Source organism: Rhinoderma darwinii, chromosome 1 (assembly GCF_050947455.1).
Source record: "Rhinoderma darwinii isolate aRhiDar2 chromosome 1, aRhiDar2.hap1, whole genome shotgun sequence".
Taxonomy (NCBI): domain Eukaryota; kingdom Metazoa; phylum Chordata; class Amphibia; order Anura; family Rhinodermatidae; genus Rhinoderma; species Rhinoderma darwinii.
Window position 1 is genome coordinate 370,179,745 of NC_134687.1, and position 21,436 is coordinate 370,201,180.

Consider the following 21,436-nt stretch of genomic DNA (forward strand, 5'->3'; position numbering starts at 1 on the left):
TTTTTTTATATTATTTTTTACAACGTTCACCGTGCGGGTTAAATGATGTAATAAGTTTATAGTTGGGGTCGTTACCAAATACGTGTAATTTCTTTACTTTGTTTGTTAGTAATAAAGCAGTTTGTAAGGGGGAAAAGTGGGTTTTTCACTTTTTATTAAACCTTTTTTTTACTTTTTTACTAGTCCCACTTGGGGACTTCACTATACGATCCTACGATCACATTTATAATACACTGCAATACTTCTGTATTATGTATTATGCCTGTCTGCGGTGTATTATGCCATGACCTAGCAGGCATTTACTACAGGCAGACCTGGGGGCCTTTATTAGGCCCCCGGCTGCCATCGGAGACACAGACACTCGGCGATCTTATCGCCGGGTGTCAGTGGGATGAGAGGTAGCTCCCTCCCTCTCTCCAAAACCACTCAGATGCGGTGCTCGCTATTGAGCGCCGTATCTGAGGGGTTAAATGGGTGAGATCGATACTAATATCGATCTCACACGTTCCAGCAGGGATGCCACCAGCCCTCAGCTGCCTCTGGTAGGGGAGAGCAGGGAGATTTAACGGCTCCCTGCTCTGTTTATTTATTCCGATGCAGCGCCGTAAAAAGGCTATTGCATCGGAATAAAGCCCGTTAGTGACTGACGTAAAAACAGTATGGGGCGGTCACTAACGGGTAAAAGTAAAATGGAGTACGTAGCCATGAGCAGATTTTTTATTATACAGGCAGCTGGAGTTGTATTGTAAATTACTGATCAGATATCAGTTAAAATTAGTTATAATGTCTAATATTATTGTCCTCCTTTAAACTTCTTCAGACATGTCAGATAATGTTACAGGTAGGGGTCCTTGAACCGGAGAGTCCAACCTTAGTACTAGCAAGCGCCGCGCCCTATAAATATTATAGAATGATAATAATAAAAAACATTGTTTGGCATTACACATTTTTTTAAACTTTACTAAAGTCCCACTGTCCTAAAAATAAAAATACAAGACTAAACTTTGTTGTGAAATCTTGCAAAACCCCCCAAAAAATGTGGAATCCAACAACTTACTTTGTATTCAAAGCAGGAGATGCACATATAGAGTAAGTCAAGTATTCTGTTTAGCTGCAGAGTGGGTAGGTAGGCTAGCCACTTTTGGATGACGCTCTGTTCTGCGTTTTTCATGATCCACAGGAAGCAGGTGAGTAGATTCCGGGTAGATTCTGAACTCAGAGTGGAGTATATTTTTAGAGGCTGGAGAGAAGAATTGGTGTGTTATGTTCTTTACTGAATGTTATACTGTGCCTACTATTGGTGGACTAGAGGCTGACCGCCTAAAACAAGACAGGTCACAAAGAGAAAGGCAGAAATCTCAGTTTTCACCTTACCCCAACTAACCTGGTCTAAATTCAGATATGAATTGTTACCCATTAGCAACAGCCTGCCAACAGGCATCTGGAGACATAAAGCTGGCCATACAAATTAGACTAAAGTCAGCTGTACCTGCCAATTTCAGCGGAATATGCCAACAATCTACAGGTCTGTTCACATTATGTTTCAGCTGTATGTTCAGCGTATAAGTTCGAACATATCACCGAGATGTATGCAACTGTATACCTATACAGAGACGTACCTCTGCTATTGCCGATAAACAAAAACCGCAGTATGTGGTTTTTCGGCATTGTATTGCAAAGCGTAGTCAATATCAGATTCCGACACGTTTATAGGGGAGGTGGGGAGATAACGGTCAGCCAGACAAGCGTTTTTATACTGGAATTTTATAACTCGTAAACAAAGGCAGATTTGAATAAAGCGGTGACTTGTTGAATTATAGATAAATTGCACTTACAACTGAAGATAGAGTCGCTTGAGAAGTCTTGAGATCAAACTGGTTTCCTGCAACTGCCATTGCGACATTTGGGTTTATTAGACTTGGAGTGTCCGGCTCTTCTTCTGTACTGCGTGTTTTTCCAGTCTTTGAGTCTAAAACTATTTAACAATAAATTGTTTACAATATATGAAGCCATCTTTGTAGGTGAAAACAAAGTGCAGAAATAGATATAGAAATTAATCTGTAATACATTTGTGAAACATTTATATTAGTACATTTTCCTGAAATATATTACCTGAAAAATCATGTAGCTGAGGAATAGCATCTAAAATAGTGCTGACCAAAGGCAGATACAGAGCAGCAATTTTGTTCTTTATCTCTATTTTCTGACAGCGTGGATCCAAATCATGTGAACTGAGAAGATTGTGTATAGCATTGATGGCCTTTCGTTGCACCTTACTGATTCTGGGAAAACATAACATGATCAATTATGATTTCTGATGTGCTCTACATTCCGGATACTTTATCTTTAGCATTACATTTGTGGGTCAGATTTACTAATACCGTCTAAGTTTTAGGCAGTGTAAATTTAGAGCCGGCAGTCAAAAGGGCTACATTTATCATAGTGGTGCATGCTGTATAATAAATTTGGCGCATTTTTCTTGATATATTAGACGCGTCTCCCTCCTTTATACCACCTCTTGGTTGGCTTCATCTATAACGATTTATTTGCCCAAATTTTGGCGCACTGCGGCGTATGTTAAACCACACACCTTTTCGCTAGACCATGCCCCTTTTATCACTAAACCACACCCCCTTTTTGAACGCAGTGGAAAAAGGGTCTAAAACCGTTAAATGTGCACCAGAAATCTGGCTCAATTTGAGCCAAAATCTTGGTGCATTTTAAATAGTACATCGGTCCCATAATGTTATACAATGGTTAGCACTGCTATATTTCAGATGTACAGTAAGCAGTAGTCGTGTATGATGCGGTTAAAACAAATTACAAACAAAGCATATATGTTATTTTGGCAAAAAAAACCTGAAGTTAGATTTTGAGCCTCATCAGGAAAAAAGCCTGTCATTTGTGTATAATCCTTTTCCTTTATCAAAGAATGTGTGACAGTATGTTATTGTAGGTTGGAATACCGTAATAACTTGTGATTGTGCTCTACAGTGAAGGAAATAAGTATTTGATCCCTTGCTGATTTTGTACGTTTGCCCACTGTCAAAGACATGAACAGTCTAGAATTTTTAGGCTAGGTTAATTTTACCAGTGAGAGATAGATTATATTTAAAAAAAAAAACAGAAAATCACATAGTCAAAATGATATATATTTATTTGCATTGTGCACAGAGAAATAAGTATTTGATCCCCTACCAACCATTAAGAGTTCAGCCTCCTCCAGACCAGTTACACGCTCCAAATCAACTTGGTGCCTGCATTAAAGACAGCTGTCTTACATGGTCACCTGTATAAAAGACTCCTGTCCACAGACTCAATTAATCAGTCTGACTCTAACCTCTACAACATGGGCAAGACCAAAGAGCTTTCTAAGGATGTCAGGGACAAGATCATAGACCTGCACAAGGCTGGAATGGGCTACAAAACCATAAGTAAGACGCTGGGTGAGAAGGAGACAACTGTTGGTGCAATAGTAAGAAAATGGAAGACATACAAAATGACTGTCAATCGACATCGATCTGGGGCTCCATACAAAATCTCACCTCGTGGGGTATCCTTGATCCTGTGGAAGGTGAGAGCTCAGCCGAAAACTACACGGGGGGAACTTGTTAATGATCTCAAGGCAGCTGGGACCACAGTCACCAAGAAAACCATTGGTAACACATTACGCCGTAATGGATTAAAATCCTGCAGTGCCCGCAAGGGCCCCCTGCTCAAGAAGGCACATGTACAGGTCCGTCTGAAGTTTGCAAATGAACATCTGGATGATTCTGAGAGTGATTGGGAGAAGGTGCTGTGGTCAGATGAGACTAAAATTCAGCTCTTTGGCATTAACTCAACTCGCCGTGTTTGGAGGAAGAGAAATGCTGCCTATGACCCAAAGAACACCGTCCCCACTGTCAAGCATGGAGGTGGAAACATTATGTTTCCAATGACACCTTGTAGTGGGGTAGACATTCATTTATCTACACAATATGTATTATCAGTGTAGTTGTTTTATCAATGGCAGTCCAGCTGCGGGTTTTGAGCTGATCCGCAACACTTACCCAAACTCTTAAATATCGATATACTCCTTCTTTGCAGTGGTGAGTTCCCGGCAGCATGGGCGACTCGATTGTGGCCTCTACTGCACCTGCGCGTTCGGCTTTTGATGCGGTCGATGTTGGTTCCTGGCTGTCAGCTGATGGCCGGGAGTCACATGGACAGGTGTCACGAATTCGATTGGTGAGCGTGTTTGGCTGTTTCGATTGGCGGTGCCGAGGACAGGGGGAGGAGTCAGATGCTTTAAATAACTCAGAGTCTCAGAATGAAGCATGCCGCTGACATCTATGCGAGCATGCTTCCGTGGAGTACAGCAGAATACCTGCTGCTGAACTAAATATCGCTGGCATCCCTGGCCAGAGTGACCAAGCTACAGACCCCTGATGATGAGTATTGAAACGCGTTGGGTCGGTTGTGAATAGGAATTTTTTAGCATTGGGAACACTAGCATTGTTTGTATACCTCAACACTAGGAGCTTCCGGTGCGGTTATCACGGACTCTAGTGTGAATTAGGGTCAAGACTATTGTTATGCCCATTTTTCAAATGCTGATTCCGTATTGATATTCTTGTTGAACACTGAGCTATAGTAGGTTCACAATTGAATTAGAACTCAGAGTTTATTATTTAATACGTTTTTATACACACGGTGGGGCTTTTTCACAGTGGTGATTGTACCCCTGTTTTTAGAGAGTTATAAATAAATCCTATAAATGAATCCTATGACCCAAAGAACACCGTCCCCACTGTCAAGCATGGAGATGGAAACATTATGTTTTGGCAGTGTTTCTCTGCTAAGGGCACAGGACTACTTCACCGCATCAATTTGGAGAATGGATGGAGCCATGTACCGTCAAATCCTGAGTGACAACCTTCTTCCCTCAACCAGGACATTAAAAATGGCTCGTGGCTGGGTCTTCCAGCACGACAATGACCTGAAACATACAGCCAAGGCAACAAAGGAGTGGCTCAAAAAGAAGCACATTAAGGTCATGGAGTGGCCCAGCCAGTCTCCAGACCTTAATCCCATCGAAAACTTATGGAGGAAGCTGAAGATCCGAGTTGCCAAGCGACAGCCTTGAAATCTTAATGATTTACAGATGATCTGCAAAGAGGAGTGGGCCAAAATTCCATCTAACATGTGTGCAAACCTCATCATCAACTACAAAAAACGTCTGACTGCTGTGCTTGCCAACAAGGGTTTTGCCACCAAGTATTAAGTCTCGTTTGCCAAAGGGATCAAATACTTATTTCTCTGTGCACAATGCAAATAAATATATATAAATTTTGACAATGTGATTTTCTGTTTGTTTTTTTTAAATATAATCTAACTCTCACTGGTAAAATTAATCTATCCTAAAAATTCTAGACTGTTAATGTCTTTGACAGTGGGCAAACTTACAAAATCAGCAAGGGATCAAATACTTATTTCCTTCACTGTATATGTACAAGCTGGCCCGGCCTTAGGGGTGTGCAAGCTGTGCGAGCGCACATGGCGCTGCCCCCTCCCAGCATGTAGGGGGCGCTACTGGGCTCTGCCTCTACTCTGTGCTCTGCGTTACACACACGGAGTAAATAACAGCCGAGGAACAAGAGAAGAGGAGGAAGCTCCGCCCACAGCCAAGTCCTGCATGAAGCCTGTGATCCGGTCAGCAAGGAGAGATGGTGAGTGTGTGTGTGTCTCTGTGTGTACACAGTAGGTGTCTCTGTGTGTACACAGTAGGTGTCTCTGTGTGTACACAGTAGGTGTCTCTGTGTGTACACAGTAGGTGTCTGTGTGTACACAGTAGGTGTCTCTGTGTGTACACAGTAGGTGTCTCTGTGTGTACACAGTAGGTGTCTCTGTGTGTACACAGTAGGTGTCTCTGTGTGTACACAGTAGGTGTCTCTGTGTGTACACAGTAGGTGTCTCTGTGTGTACACAGTAGGTGTCTCTGTGTGTACACAGTAGGTGTCTCTGTGTGTACACAGTAGGTGTCTCTGTGTGTACACAGCAGGTGTCTCTGTGTGTACACAGCAGGTGTCTCTGTGTGTACACAGCAGGTGTCTCTGTGTGTACACAGTATGTGTCTCTGTGTGTACACAGTATGTGTCTCTGTGTCACTGCATGTGTTTGTCTTTTTTGTAAAAGTGTGTGTTCAATATTAAAGCAGAACAGATGAAACAAAGATATCTTCGCTGCCCCCTATATACCCTGCTGCCCCTTATATACCTTGCTGCCCCCTATATAACCTGCTGCCCCCTATATAACCTGCTGCCCCCTATATAACCTGCTGCCCCTTATATATCCTGCTGCCCCCTATATAGCCTGCTGCCCCTTATATACCCTGCTGTCACATATATATATATATATATATGCCTCTGTGTGTGTGTTTATATGTGTCTGTGGGTATAGTTCTCATCTACAACATCATCTGGACTCGGAGAGTTATCACTGTTATCTGTGGTGTTACATAGGGCTGCACGTGAAATCTACATTATCTGTACTATACATATATGTGCCTGTGTGGGTATATATGGGTCTGTATGTGAATGTGTCTATGTGCTTGTATAGATGTGCCTTTTATGTATTTGTATATGTTCCGGTCTGTGTATTTATCTGCGTGTGTGTGTGTGTGTGTGTGTGTGTGTGTGTCTATATATTTACCTATATGTATATATTCCAGAATGTGTGTATGTATATTTGCCTGTATGTCTAAATATCTGTCTTTATGTATGTACAGTATATATGTTCCAGCGTGTCTATATATGTGGTTAATTTTTGGTTTGTGTAGGGGGCGGCAATAGAGAGTCCCGCACAGGGCGCCATCCAACCTAAGGTATAATACATAATGAACAAACCCTTCAGCTTCAGAGTCCAGTGCAGCATCCAATTCTGTAAAGAGCAGGCCAGTTAAAAAATGTTTTTGGCGGAACTCTGGTGAGAGGTCAAACATGCTTGCTATTCTGTGATCCTGAAAGCTAGAGCTGGAATTCTGTACAGGGGAAATAAATAAAATGGAGTCAAAATATGCCCTAGTTCTTGTTTGTAAAGTACTGTATCTAAAACAATTACTACAATGAAAATTTCTAAAGGAGGAAAAAATAAAAAAAATCTTATTGTATATTTTTTGTAATTAGATCGGTCAGCGCTGAAGGGCAAATAATGACAATTCACCCCCGTTTTCTCAGGACACATTGCTGTGGTCAGAAATGCAGGGTCAGATGAAGACATTTTCCTTATATACAGTATACCAGTGGTAACATTAAAATCTATTAATATATAATTTTTAATCACAGTAACTTTTTCAAAAACCTTTTCTCAAAACCTGCAAGGTGGAGCAAATGAGTGTCCACTTAGGAAAAATACCAATACTCAGTCAATGTGATCCTGTAATCGCACACACAGTTTTGATGCAGTTTTTGGCTGGATTGTAGCCTGAGCTACATGAAGTTTTTTTTTTTGTAGCGCAATCGATTTTAACTATGGAGCTACAGTAACGGTATAAAAAGTCTCTGTTCTGCCCTTCATTAAAATGGCTTGCGCGTGATTAGCCTGATTATTCACAGCGTCTTCTCGCGTGATTCTGTGGTTGGCGCATGCGCAGTTCATAGTAAAGGTCTGGTGATATGACCCATTTCCTGGGTACATCGAGACATGCGCAGTAGCACTTGAGTGACGCCGTAGCCCACGAAGAGTTGGTCCATTCTATCTTTGCAGACATGTAAATTGTACTTGATTTTATTACATACACATCTGGGTGAGTGATTCATTAATACACTATTATTGTATTTATGTACATTGAACTATTTATTATTAGTACTAGTCCCAGAAGGTTTTATATTTATAATCACCTATTGCAGATATCATGTGGGTTTTAAACACTGTCACTGTACGTCACACTGTAATACTGTACATTTTTGGATTGATGATTATTTAATTATTAGTGACTCGGAGTCCTTATATACTTGACATTTGATGTGTTTCACATGCTTGAGAAAGATCCTGCTGAACTGAAATGTTGCACGGGTGAATAAAGCTGCTATTAATTTTTGGAAGTGCTGTCTTCTCTCTGTGTCTACTCTGTGTAGCCTGAGCCCACATGCACACGTCAGTATTGGATGCCAAAACCAGGAGTGGAACATAAACAGAGAAAACTTATAATGGAAAGATTTGCACCTCTTGCGTGTTTGACCCACTTTCGGTTTTGGCTAACAAATACTGAAGCAAAATACTGACCAGAATACGGACGTGAGCATGAGGCCCTAGTCCAATTAACAACTGAGTGTTTCCATTCCCCTCGTCAAAAGGGTGTGCCCCTACACAGTCTGATACAGTGTCAGACTATGGAGGGATATACAATGCATTCGAAAAGTCTTCAGACCCTTTACATTTTTTCACATTTTGTTATATTGAGGCCTTGTGCTAAAATAAAAAAAATTCACGTTTTTTTCCCAATCATTCTGCACTCAATATCCCATAACGGCAAAGTGAAAACAGAATGTTAGTAATCTTTGCTAATTTATTGGGAAGGAAATACTATAATATTGCATTGACATAAGTATTCAGACCCTTTACTCAGTACTTAGTTGAAGCACCTTTGGCAGCGATAACAGCCTCCAGTCTTCTTGGGTATGATGCCACAAGGTTTGCACACCTGGATTTGGGGATTTTCTGCTATTCTTCTCTGCAGATCTTCTCAGGCTCTGTTAGGATGGATGAGGACCACCGGTGGATGGACATTGTCAGGTCTCTCCAGAGATGTTCGATTAGGTTCAAGTCAGGGCTCTGGCTGGGCCACTCAAGGACATTCACAGAGTTGTCCCTAAGCCACTCCTGTGTTGTCTTGGCTGTGTGCTTAAGGTCATCGTCTTATTGAAAGGTCAACCTTCCACCCAGTCTGAGGTTCAGAACACTCTGGATCAGGTTTTCATTAAGAATATCTCTGTACTTTGCTCCATTCATTTTTCCCTCCACCCTGACCAGTCTCCCTGTCCCAGCTGCTGAAAAACACCCCCACAGCATGAGGCTGCCACCACCTTGCTTCACTGTAAGGATGTTATTGGGCAGGTGATGAAGAGTCCCTGGTTTCCTCTAGACATGACGCTTAGAATTGAGGCCAAAAAGTTCAATCTTGGTTGCATCAGACCACAGAATCTTGTTTCTCACAGTCTGAGAGTCCTTTAGGTGATTTTTTGCAAACTCCAGGTGCGCTTTCATGTATCTTTTACTGAGGAGAGGCTTCTTTCTGGCCACTCTGCCATAAAGCCCAGATTTGTGGAGTGCTGCAGTGATGGTTGACTTTCTGGAAGTTTCTCCCATCTGGTCACATTATCTTTGGTCAGCCAGAGTGACCATTGGGTTATTGGTCACCTCTCTTACCAAGGCCCTTCTCCCCCAACTACTTAGTTTGGTGGGGCGGCCAGCTATAGGAAGAGTCCTGGTTGTTCCAAACTTCTTCCATTTAAGGATTATGGATTAACTCAGGATTATGGAGGCCACTGTGCTCTTGGGAACTTTCAGTGCAGCAGAATTTTTTTTGTACCCTTCTCCAGATCTGTGCCTCCACACAATCCTGTCTCTGAGCTCTACAGGCAGTTCTCTCCTGCTCATGGCTTGGTTTTTGCTCTGATATGCATTGTCAGCTGTGGGACCTTATATAGACAGGGTTGTGTCTTTCCAAATCATGTCCAATCAAATGAATTTACCACAGATGGACTCCAATCAAGGTGTAGAAACATTTCAAAGATGATCTAGAGAAATGGGAGGCCCCAGAGCAAACTTTCAAGTGTCAAAGCAAAGGGTCTGAATACTTATGTACATGCGAGATTTGAGTTGAATTTTTTGCAAACATTTCTAAAATTCCAATGTCACTTTGTCAATATGGGGTATTGAGTGCAGAATGATTGCTAAAATGAAAAAAAAATATGAGATGAGATTTTTCCCAAAGGCCTCAATAAAACAAAATGTGAAAAAAGTAAAAGGGTATGAAGACTTTCCTGAATGCATTGTATATCTTTGACAAAGGGAATGGTAACACTCAGTTGTCAATTTCTATATACAAGCAGAACAAGGCTTACTGTTTCACCAGAATTAAACTTGCTAGCACAGAAAAGTGATGTTGACTATAGACATGACGTGGCAAGGTGGTGGTGGAAAAGGGGGAGGGCCAAATTTGGGGAACGTCCCAGGTGCCTATGGTCATACTACTCCTCCACTAGTTGTGTTACAATTAATATATGGTTTTATGCGGTCATGCACACAGGGCTGAGCGAGCTGCACACATTTTATTTTTCCATTGCTACTTCTTTCAATTCCTTTCTATTTTCCAGATATATGTTTTCTGAATGAGAATCTGCTTTTTTACATTCACAGGCTGCAAACCTATACCTAGTCCTTCTCTCAGTTAAGAATTGGATGCAATGTGTCCAGCGTCAGCAATGCTCTGTGAGCTAAATAGATCATTAGCAGCTGCACAAATCTCTCTGGTAGTTTGCTCTGGAGTCCAGGCTGTTTAGCTCACAGAACATCACCTAGACTGGAAACATTGTATCCACTTCTCAGCTGAAAACAGGACTAGCTATGTACAGGTTTTCTGACTGAATGTAAAAAAGAATGTTCTCATTCACCGATAGCAAACAAATACCTTGAAAATGGTGAGGAATTAAAGCATTAAGAAAGTTGAATAACTTTACATTAATACAGTGATTAAGCATTTTTTTTCTATATATAAAACCAGAAAACCCCTTTTAGCTACTTATTTTTATTTATACCTCGGAAGAAATGGATGGACACGGAGAAGCTGGTGTAGATAATGATGCCACAAAGAAGAGGTTGAGGTTGAGATAATGCTCATGACTACACAGAATCCTTAGAAATTCCAGTTTCATAGAGATAAGGGTTGGTAGAGAATTCAACTTGCTTGACAACTGGGAAACAAAAAAATTATTCTAAATAAAAATATTTATAATATGCCAACCGTATAAGCTTAGTGCCTTCTACATATCATATTAAAACCATATTCACTAAGACCTTGTTAACAGCTGCGTTGGAGGCTCTGTTAGAGGCATCTGTCGCAAATTCGGACGAAAAGCCCAGAAACAATAGTGCAGCATGCTGCGCTATTGTTTACGGTTAAATTCACAGACACCCCGATGGAACCCATTAAAGTCAATAGGTTCCATCGGCTGCCGATGGTGTCGGTCGTGCAACGGAACAGGCGCTTTACGTATTTCCGTTGTTCTGCTCCTTTGACACAGCAGAACGATGAGCCGAACGTAGGTGTGAACTCAGCCTAAGATACGGTTTATATATTTTATATAGAAATCTTCAAATTTTAGGCTTATAGGTCCAGCACCATTATAATACGGTCATAAGAGTTCCTTTGACTGGGAAAAAACAAAAATGACCTGCATTGCGCCAAGTAGCCGTAAAGAGATACCCAACGACACTTATGTCCGTGGTCATATTCAGCTAAACACAACAGGATGTAGAAACATGTTGAATATCCCATATTAGACACTTTCAATTCAGCTGAGGTACTACAACACTATGGGTATGTTCACACGGCAAACTAAAAACCGCCGTAAAATACGGAGCTGTTTTCATGGGAAAACAACCCCTGATTTTCAGCCGTTTTGAAAGCATCAAGCGTTTTTTGATGCGTTTTTACGGATGTTTTTGGAGCTGTTTTTCTATTGACACAATGAAAAACGGCTCCAAAAACAGCTCAAGAAGTGACATGCACTTCTTTTTACGGGCCGTTTTTTTACACGCCATTTTTACAAACAGCCGCGTAAATAAACGCCCTGTTGGAACCAAAAGCCGTTTTTCCCATTGAAATGGGCAGATGTTTGGAGGTGTTCAGCTTCCGTTTTTCGGGGTTTTTGACGACCCGAAAAACGGCTGAAAATAAGCCGTGTGAACATGCCCTATGAGGTGAAGAGTCTGGTTAATACAAAATTCTCTAATGTTTTAGTTAAAGTACCTCAGAACTTTGTAGATACAATATTAGAAGCATAATACAAAAAACTGTTCTACAGTTATTTTTTTATAAAATAGTAGTAAAACAGTAGTTTGAAATGTCCACTAAAAAAAATACAAAAAATCAATAAAACCGCAAACCACCACAAATGGTGCTAGGATTTCAATATTCATATTTTACGTTCTATATTATTGCAGGTCATTACATAAAACATACGTCAAGCTAAGCAGTAGGACTATGTTACTATACGCACTATCGTACAATGAATTACAAAAACGTATCTGCATTATGTATTTCTGGCACATGGGATCTTTCAGACATAGAGAGCATGAACAATGTATTGGCTTTCACCTAGGACAACCAGGTGTACATGCATATATGGCCACTTACTACAAATAATCCTAAACTTTTGCTTTTTGACAGTCTGATCTAAAGAAAGAGATAATAGCATTTACATTGGCCCAGTAAATAACTCAAGAACAAGGGAGACCAGATTTCTGACATCGCTGAACATTTTGTGAAATGTAATGATAACGAAACAGTCCAAGTGCAGGGCTGTGTACACACATCACATTCCAGAATATGTCCGCTATAATTTGTATCTATTGGCATCTGATAAGAGATTACAGGTTTTCTTGTACCTGATTACAGTAATGCTTGATGAGATTGAAAACAAAGCCACGATCCATCAGGGAAAGTAAATCATACAAGAAGAACGCCAGGCTTATGTTCATTTTCTCCGCATGTTCAGCTTCCTGAAATAGATGGATCAATTACTTAGGTATTTAGTAGGAGCTGGTTATATCCAAGAACACTGGGTACTTATATAGTCTAAGGCCCCATGCACACGACCGTAAATTCGACTGGAATTACGGCCCTATTTAGTTCTATTCACCGCGGACACCTTTCCGTATCGCTACAGATTGGTGTCCAAGCCGTAGAACTGTGTCGGGAATTATGGAACATGTCTGTTTTTTTCGTGTTTTACCGGCTGTGCTCCCATGCTTATGGGAGCACGACCCAAAAATGTGGGAGGCAGTCATGGCCGGCCGTGGCCGCAAACGGGCCTTAATCAGTTTAAGCAGGGTCAGTTTGAAGACATGTAAAGGGGTTGTGTCATGAAGTCAACCCCTGTCTATATGCCCTATTAGGGCATGTGCATATCAGAGGGGTCCCCTCCTGTAAATCCACCTCTATGAGCCTTCTAGCGGACTTATGCTGTCCATGTATTACATAGACGGACATTCTTCTGAATGGCTTCTATGTAATACTGTATTACCCCTGCAGTGGAAATGTCTTGATGGCTGCGACTTCCCCCCTGCCATATTTGCAGGGAGCCCAATCCTAATGAGAGGACTCTTTGGGGTTGTAAATTGGTTCAAAACATTGGGCATCATATAAAAACAAAATTGGAATCTGCACAGCACTCCTTATAGGTTGTGGTACTCAGACAGGATCCCACTCTTTCAGTTACAGTTAAAGTGAATCCGGCACTCAAAGTAAGTAATAAAATAGTGGCTTTTATTTATATACAATCCAATTCAAAACATACACGACGTTTCAGTCCCCAATTTGGGCCTTCTTCAGATAGTCGGATTGCTCAGGATAGTTAGGTCTCTATATGGACATAAACTCGCGCAAGGTTATGCTGCGTCTGCCGCTAGTGTAAGGCGCTTGCAAGCTTTTGTGGTGTCCGGCACTAGTGTAAAGCGCCCGCAAGATTATGCGGCATCCGCTGCTAGTGTAAGGCGCGCAAGGTTATGCAGCTTACACTAGAAGCAGATGCCACATAACATTGCGCGAGTTTATCTCCATATACAGACCTAACTATCCTAAGCAATCCGACTATCTGAGGAAGGTCCAAATTTGGGAATAAAAAGCCATGTATGTCAGAATTGGATTGTATATAAACAAAAGCCAGTATTTTATTACTTAAAGTGCTGTATTTACGTCAACTCTAATATAAACAAGTGATGCAAACATTGGAGCATTTGTCCATGACACCCAACCAGATCACTTCATTCATTCCCTAAACTGGAAAACCGGATTAGTGTCAATAGACAATTTCCTTACTTCTTGCCTGGACTCGTTTTATACATGAGGCCCAGTCTATGTAGTTGACAGGATGAACATATATATATATAAATTAACTAAAGCACATGTCACACTGTAAGTTAACAATATACTATGGAAATAAAGCATGTGATATTTTGAGTGTAACTTCATGCTTTTGGAATTTGGTTAGGTTAAGTATTACATAAATAATCACACGTGATCTGAATGTAAATAATGCAGATTTAGTGTAGAGCTCTTCATACCTTTAGTGGTTTGCTAAGAAGCGCTCCTATTTCAGATGTCACCACATTAACAATAGTACTTATGTCATCTTTAAAACGGTTGGAGAAGCGACTTCTTCTGGGTACCTCCTGCTTGTCCACAATGTGAACATATTGGGCCATGCTTTTTACCTGAAACCAAAGACAAGTATCGTGGATTCTGAAAGCCTTTCTACAGGTCTTCATGGTGGTAACAACAGAACACAGCAGGATATTCTGTGCCTGTGAATTCATATGTTAATGTATCATACTAAAACCATGTAAAGTATAAGAAATAAGTAGAGTTCTTAGAGCTTACCAATAATTCAAAGAAGAACCAGGCATACTTGAAGACATTTTCCCTCACCATGTTGGTGCTGACCACCATCTGCAGAGCCAGTTCCTCATGAAAATGCTAAACCGGGAAAAAACACAAACATACTCAAATACAAAATTTGCGGTTAAAAAAACTCCATTAAAGACAGTAAAGCATTCACTGGTTTATACAAGCAATATACAACAGGTGTAACAAGGAGAAGAATCAAGGCCAAATCAAGGTCGATGGAGGTCCCTAATGACACATTCAAAAAACGTACCCCATCTATTGGTCCAATGGCACATATAGCGTGGATAGGGTGGTGGATCTATCCATCTGCCCGTCTATCACATATCCGCCCGTCTATCACATATCCGCCCGTCTATCACATATCCGCCCGTCTATCACATATCCGCCCGTCTATGAATCGCACGTCCATGCATCGCCCATCCATCGCCTATCTATATATATTCTACCTATCGCATCACACTGCCGATGACCAGCACATTCTATCATATTCAGAATATTTCCTTTTGTAATGATCAATTATGTATAATTTATGGGATAATTTCGGTAATTATTAAAAAGATCCAAACAATATTGGATGTATTTTAAATCAAAACTATGTCTAACCAGCTTAACCTAACATACCTTGTCCTATAAAAAGTATAAACAATGTAAAACAGAATTAGTATCTGGAGTGATGGAAGTAATATAACATTACTGGCAGGAATACTGTCATTGATGAAGGTCAATAACACAGAACATGTAGATTTGATCTTTCATGAAGGAAGTAATAATTTTCTTTTTCCCACACAGGCTGAGGTATAATATGTCTATTATACCTTTTTACCGGATGGTCTGGTGCTTGTATTCTGTAGGTCATTACTGGATTCAATAAAGTAGGACATACGATTGCTGCCGCGACCAGAAACCTGAGGCAAACGACAACGCTACAAGATCAGTAATCCTTATACAGATGTACACATCCTATTAGAAATCTAGGCGTTCCATGCTTGTTTCTGTGTATCCTTTTAATACTCCACAAAACTGACTCATTTGGGGAATCTGTCACCAGGGCTGATGTAACATACTGTATGGGCACTGAGGAGAGTGCTACTATTCACTACTCTATGATGGTGACAAGTTCCATATAAGTGTCATATGTTTTGTTCTTCATACAAGTCCTTCAAAGGGCCACCAAATGACATTTCAAATTCTGTGATCTGGGCTTCAAGCGATTACTCTATTAGCATGTATTGATACTAACAAAGTGATGCTTACTCTCCTGGAGAATTACAGACAAGGCAGAGGGGATATAGACAATGTTCCCTGTGTATAATCATCCCACTAAAATAAGAAAACTCTGTCTAATGGGAGAGTTATATGGCTACAATGTAATTCACGGTTTAAATTCTAATATCATATCCAACCATCAATCCCTACCATGTACCATAAGCAGTTTCACGTGTGAATAAATGCTTTTTTTTACTCATTTACAAGTGCATTACCCTCTCACTCTCTTTTCAAACCCACCGATGGCGCCCATTCGATCCTGCACTTTTCTCTCTGGATTAATTTACTGGTCGCGGACTCTACATCTGCAGGTAAAGCAGCCACCACGCTAAATGGAGGGCCGGTTTTACATCTACACGAACTTCCCAGAGTTGCGCCTATTCGTTGGACAGCTCTATTTGGCCAGTACGGCTTTGTCCACTTAGTAGAATATGTAAAAACGATCCACTATGAAGCACTTTCCATTTTATTTATTCCTACGAATACAGACATTCAGTCATGAGTATAACTGGTTCTCGCTTCAACCAGCATTAAGGGATTAGAGTTCAGCTGAACGCTCATTCAAACATCTTTTGCAGCCTCACCATGAACACGCATGATGAGGGGTATTTCAGAAATACAAAAGATCAGGCGTGGTTAAACCCCAACATGCCCAGTCCAGACGTCAGGGGACTGTTGGGCTGCCCTCATGCACATTAGATTGTCGTCTGATCCCACCAGAATCAGCGAATTCATTCAATTTTACTCTAATTAGTATGGCTCACTATACAGATATATCCACAGATGGGTATCTCTGGTTATACTTTACCGGAGTCATGTTATAAAGCTGCTCATACACATTAGTGAGCCGACTATTATCTCTCCAGCAATAAACCGCTGCCACTCAAACTTAGTTTGGCTAACTTTGATCCAAAAACAGACGAACAAGCTACTTTCAGCACTTATATGACAGTTGTAGCATCTCGATGTTGCTTTAGATTTAGTATGCCTGTGTTACTTTGTATATACCGCTCACTGTTGGACTAATAACAGGTTTACATCCTGTAAGGATCAGTCTCCTGCATGGCTACATAAACTATGGCATTCTATGGCCTATGCTTGATACGATAGACCAACTATAAATCGATATAAAGCAGTTGCTTAATAGCTCATCACATTACCTCCGCATTGGAATATTTTAAGAAGATAAAGCTATTTTTAAGTAGGTAATGCTAGTAAATGATAAAACCTGCAAAATGAATAGGTCATGACGTGCAAGTCTCACCTTGGACATGATGCTTTTGACCTCTTCATCTGCACTCTGCATCCCGGCAATATCTGGATTACTCGAGCTCATTGTTCTGGACTGTACCAGTTTAGAGCCAACAGTAGCAGCAGAGGTTCGGCCAACTGTGTTGTAACGTACATCTGCCAAATTTGCACCTATAAAATGAAAAGATAGATAGATAGATAGATAGATAGATAGATAGATAGATAGATAGATAGATATGAGATAGATAGATAGATAGATAGATAGATATGAGATAGATAGATAGATAGATATGAGATAGATATGAGATAGATAGATAGATAGATATGAGATAGATATGAGATAGATAGATAGATAGATAGATAGATAGATAGATAGATAGATAGATAGATATGAGATAGATAGATAGATAGATATGAGATAGATAGATAGATAGATAGATATGAGATAGATAGATAGATATGAGAGATAGATATGAGATAGATAGATAGATAGATAGATATTGGATAGGTATTAGATAGATAGAGATAGATAGATAGATAGATAGATAGATAGATAGATAGATAGATAGATAGATAGATAGATAGATAGATAGATAGATAGATAGATAGATAGATAGATAGATAGATAGATAGATAGATAGATAGATAGATAGAGATATGAGATAGATAGATATGAGATAGATATGAGATAGATAGATATGAGATAGATAGATAGAAGATAGATAGATAGATAGATAGATAGATAGATAGATAGATAGATAGATAGATAGATAGATAGATAGATAGATAGATAGATAGATATGAGATAGATATGTGATAGATAGATAGATAGATAGATAGATAGAGAGATATGAAATAGATAGATAGATAGATAGATAGATGGATAGATATGTGATAGATGGATAGATATGTGATAGATATGTGATAGATATGAGATAGATAGATAGATAGATAGATAGATAGATAGATAGATAGATAGAAAAAACCTTTAGCAGAGCAGTAAGAAAACGGTCATCATGATAGAGGACGTAGTGGTAAAACAGTACCTGCTATAAACATGTCCTTCTGGACATCAGGAAGTTGGAATACGTAATACACATATGATGCCAGTAAGCAATTTCTTCCATGCTGGTCCTTGCGGAGGTCTTTACTGTTATGAAGGCTACTCACTATGGAAACCACGGATTCAAAGGTAAATTGGGAAAAGGTGGCTGCAAAGAGATGAGAAATTGATTTTAATCATGAAGTTCAGTGCTGCCATCTGCTGACCTAAGGATGAAATGCATCTTGAGTTTCATTGCTGTTTAGTTACAGAGGATCTAAATATAAAAAAATGCTTGGTACTTTTTTGGGAAAACGTTTCATATATTTAAGGCTGGTGGAGGAACAATGATGGTTATAGAAAGCGATCGCATCAGAAGACAATCATATTAAGGATGAAAATAAAGTTATAAAAGATTCATTCTGCAGCTGCTAACCTGCTTGTTGATAGTTTCCACTACAAAGAATAATATCAAACTAAATAATGATTAAAAAAGGTAATAAACACATTACAAACATCCTACATTGTCGCCCTCTATGAGCCATTGTGCAGATGAGTGAAATCATTTGAATGTAATACTACATTTCTCCCTACACCAGGCACGTGCAGTTTTCCCTGGCGATATACACTGAATTTATTACAGACACCTGCCCTTTCACGAGTGGCGCTTTCCTGTATGGAAGGTAGACATGTGACCCCGGAGTGGAGCATATAAACAAGTAAGCGAGTTTTCAGTGGATCGGTTTTAGTGTAGATACACATTAGAATGGGAAAATCGAGCGATCTGAGCGCCTTTGAATGAGGCATGGTGATCTGTGCTAGACTAGCCGGGGCCAGTGTTTCAACACTGCCAACCTCGTGGGTTTTCTTGTGCAACGGTGTCGAGAATATACAGAGAATGGTGTGATAGAGAAAAAACATACAGCGAAAGGGGATCCTGTGGACGTCAACAACTCGTCAACGAAAGGGATCAGAGGAGGATGTCAAGAATCTTTGTGACAAATAGGCAATGTACAGTCAAGCAAATCGCAGTCAAATGCAACGCTGGTGCTGCAACTAACAGGACTGAGCGCACAGCTCGGCGTGCCTTAGAAGGGAAGGGCTATAAAAGCAGACGACCAATTCGAGTGCCATTGTGGTCTAAGGGAAATAGAAAGGCAGTGGGCAAAAGAGCGCAAAAATTGGATCAATGAGCAGTGGAAAAACATCACCTGGTCAAATAAATCCAGACTTGTGTGACACGGGGCAGGTCAGAATGTGGCGCAAGCTGCATGAATCTATATACCCTTTGTGTGAGGTGTCAATGGTTCAGGCTGGGGAGATGGAGTTATGGTGTGGGGAATGGTTTCTTGGCCCACCCTGGGTCCTTTGATACCCGTGGACAGACGTTTGAGCAGTAGGGTTACCTAAGCATTGTGGCCGACCAAGTTCATCCCTTTAAGATAGCGGTTTATCCTATGGCCAGGAGGACACTTGAGCGGCAACTGTGAGAAGCTTTCCTGTCCGCATGGGCCAATATTCCTGCAGAGTGATTTCAACACCTAGTGGAATCTATGCCACGACGTATAAAGACAAAAGGAGGTCCAACGTGCTACTAGACGGGTATCTCTAATAAAGTGACCATTCAGTGTAATTGATTGCTGGTGGGTAGAAAGTCTGGACGTGCACTAGGGCAGCTTCATTCCTAGAAGGGGTTGTCCAGTACACAACAACTAAGTCCTAGAAGTGTATTTTCTAAAAATTTTAGTAGTACAGTACACTTACCAGCTTGCCCTCCAATCACCATAGGTTGCACAGTAAGATGAAAAAGTTTGTCCAAGACTAGATGGAGGAAAAGTACCAATGGTTCTAGTCTGGAGGAATTTAACTGAATGATGCTAAGTTTAAGTTCATGTTCTAAGGAGTTTTCTGCAATCTTCTGATCCAAGACTCGGATTGGAAAACTCACAGGACCTTCCAGTGCATGGCAGAGAGTGAGGAATTTCTCCAAGTGGTTGTCCTGTAAATAGAAATAGAATACGCACAAGGCCTTATTCACACAAGCGTATTTCCCGTCAGCGTCCGTGTAAATAACGGACAGCACACTGACCAATTCAATGCTATGGGGCTATACACACATCCGTGTTTTTACACAGAGTGTGTGTCTGTTATGTGAAACTCACAGCATGTCCTATTCTAGTCTGTTTTTGCGGATCGGACTCGCTGATTGAAGTCTATGAGTGCGTGAAAAGCACAGACAGCACACAGACGACATCCATGTACTGTCCGTTTTTCACCCATCAGTTGTTAAAGAAATGCTGAGAATAAAAAAACCAAAACCAGGAAGTTCTCGCAGAGGAGAAAAACGGCAAAGAAAAACGGATGACAGGCGGAAACCACACTGACGAAACACGGACAGTCATATGCTTGAAAAAAGGCCAGTTTTTTGCAGATGCAAATCGAATGCTCTTGTGAATAAGGTCTTAAGGTCCAGTCAGAAACCATCAGCATCGTTGCGACATCATGAAAGCATAGGCTCACCTCTCTATGTACAAATAAATACTGTGCGGATTAAGACAAATATGTTGGAGTATCCCGTTTTTATCTTCAACTATTGAGGTGACTGGTGTATATGAGACATCTTTGAAATTACAGAGCTACCAAATCGATAACAAAAAGTTTTTTTTTTTTTTTTTACAAGGCTACAGTAATGAGACAGAGGGAGCCATTCTGGTGCGCAATGTTTTCATATTACAGACATAATACCTGGGTGTGAACTGAAGACAGGGCCTGCACTTCCACGTTAAACACTCCCTTGTGCCCTTCCACCCATTTAATAGGTGTTGGTGGTGCTGGTAATTTCTGTAAACATTACAAACAATACAAATACATTTGAAATAATGACTTATATAATGTCAGGTAAACGATCAGCATATATGTGGAAAAATTAACTTTTTTTAAAAAGGCTTTTTATACAGATCAGCAATTTATTTAGAAAAAAATTGCTTAAAATCCCCCCCCCCCCAAAACGTAACAATATACAATACTCTGCATCTATCTCTCGCTCGCTCTCATATCTCATCTCTCTCTCGCTCTCATATCTCTCTCTCGCTCTCATATCTCTCTCTCGCTCTCATATCTCTCTCTCGCTCTCATATCTCTCTCTCGCTCTCATATCTCTCTCTCGCTCTCATATCTCTCTCTCGCTCTCATATCTCTCATATCTCTCG

General features: G+C 40.5%; 1 protein-coding gene and 1 long non-coding RNA gene across 4 annotated transcripts in view; one reads left to right on the plus strand and one right to left on the minus strand.

Moving 5' to 3' along the window:
• The window catches only part of LOC142652211 (uncharacterized), a 158,158-nt gene extending 142,018 nt beyond the window's left edge, over positions 1-16,140 (plus strand). For both annotated transcript variants that reach the window (XR_012847779.1, XR_012847780.1), the window contains one exon: positions 15,458-16,140. This is a non-coding gene — a long non-coding RNA (uncharacterized LOC142652211). The remainder of the gene's footprint in view (positions 1-15,457) is intronic.
• The window catches only part of DOCK8 (dedicator of cytokinesis 8), a 175,138-nt gene that overhangs the window by 50,938 nt on the left and 102,764 nt on the right, over positions 1-21,436 (minus strand). For both annotated transcript variants that reach the window (XM_075827721.1, XM_075827730.1), the window contains 13 exons: positions 20,973-21,068; positions 19,992-20,226; positions 18,232-18,396; positions 17,199-17,356; positions 15,484-15,573; positions 14,642-14,737; positions 14,326-14,475; positions 12,649-12,762; positions 10,797-10,952; positions 6,885-7,018; positions 2,113-2,282; positions 1,836-1,975; positions 1,058-1,240 (listed from right to left, as the gene is read on the minus strand). In XM_075827721.1, coding sequence (XP_075683836.1) covers positions 1,058-1,240; positions 1,836-1,975; positions 2,113-2,282; positions 6,885-7,018; positions 10,797-10,952; positions 12,649-12,762; positions 14,326-14,475; positions 14,642-14,737; positions 15,484-15,573; positions 17,199-17,356; positions 18,232-18,396; positions 19,992-20,226; positions 20,973-21,068 — 1,887 coding nt within the window. The remainder of the gene's footprint in view (positions 1-1,057; positions 1,241-1,835; positions 1,976-2,112; positions 2,283-6,884; positions 7,019-10,796; positions 10,953-12,648; positions 12,763-14,325; positions 14,476-14,641; positions 14,738-15,483; positions 15,574-17,198; positions 17,357-18,231; positions 18,397-19,991; positions 20,227-20,972; positions 21,069-21,436) is intronic.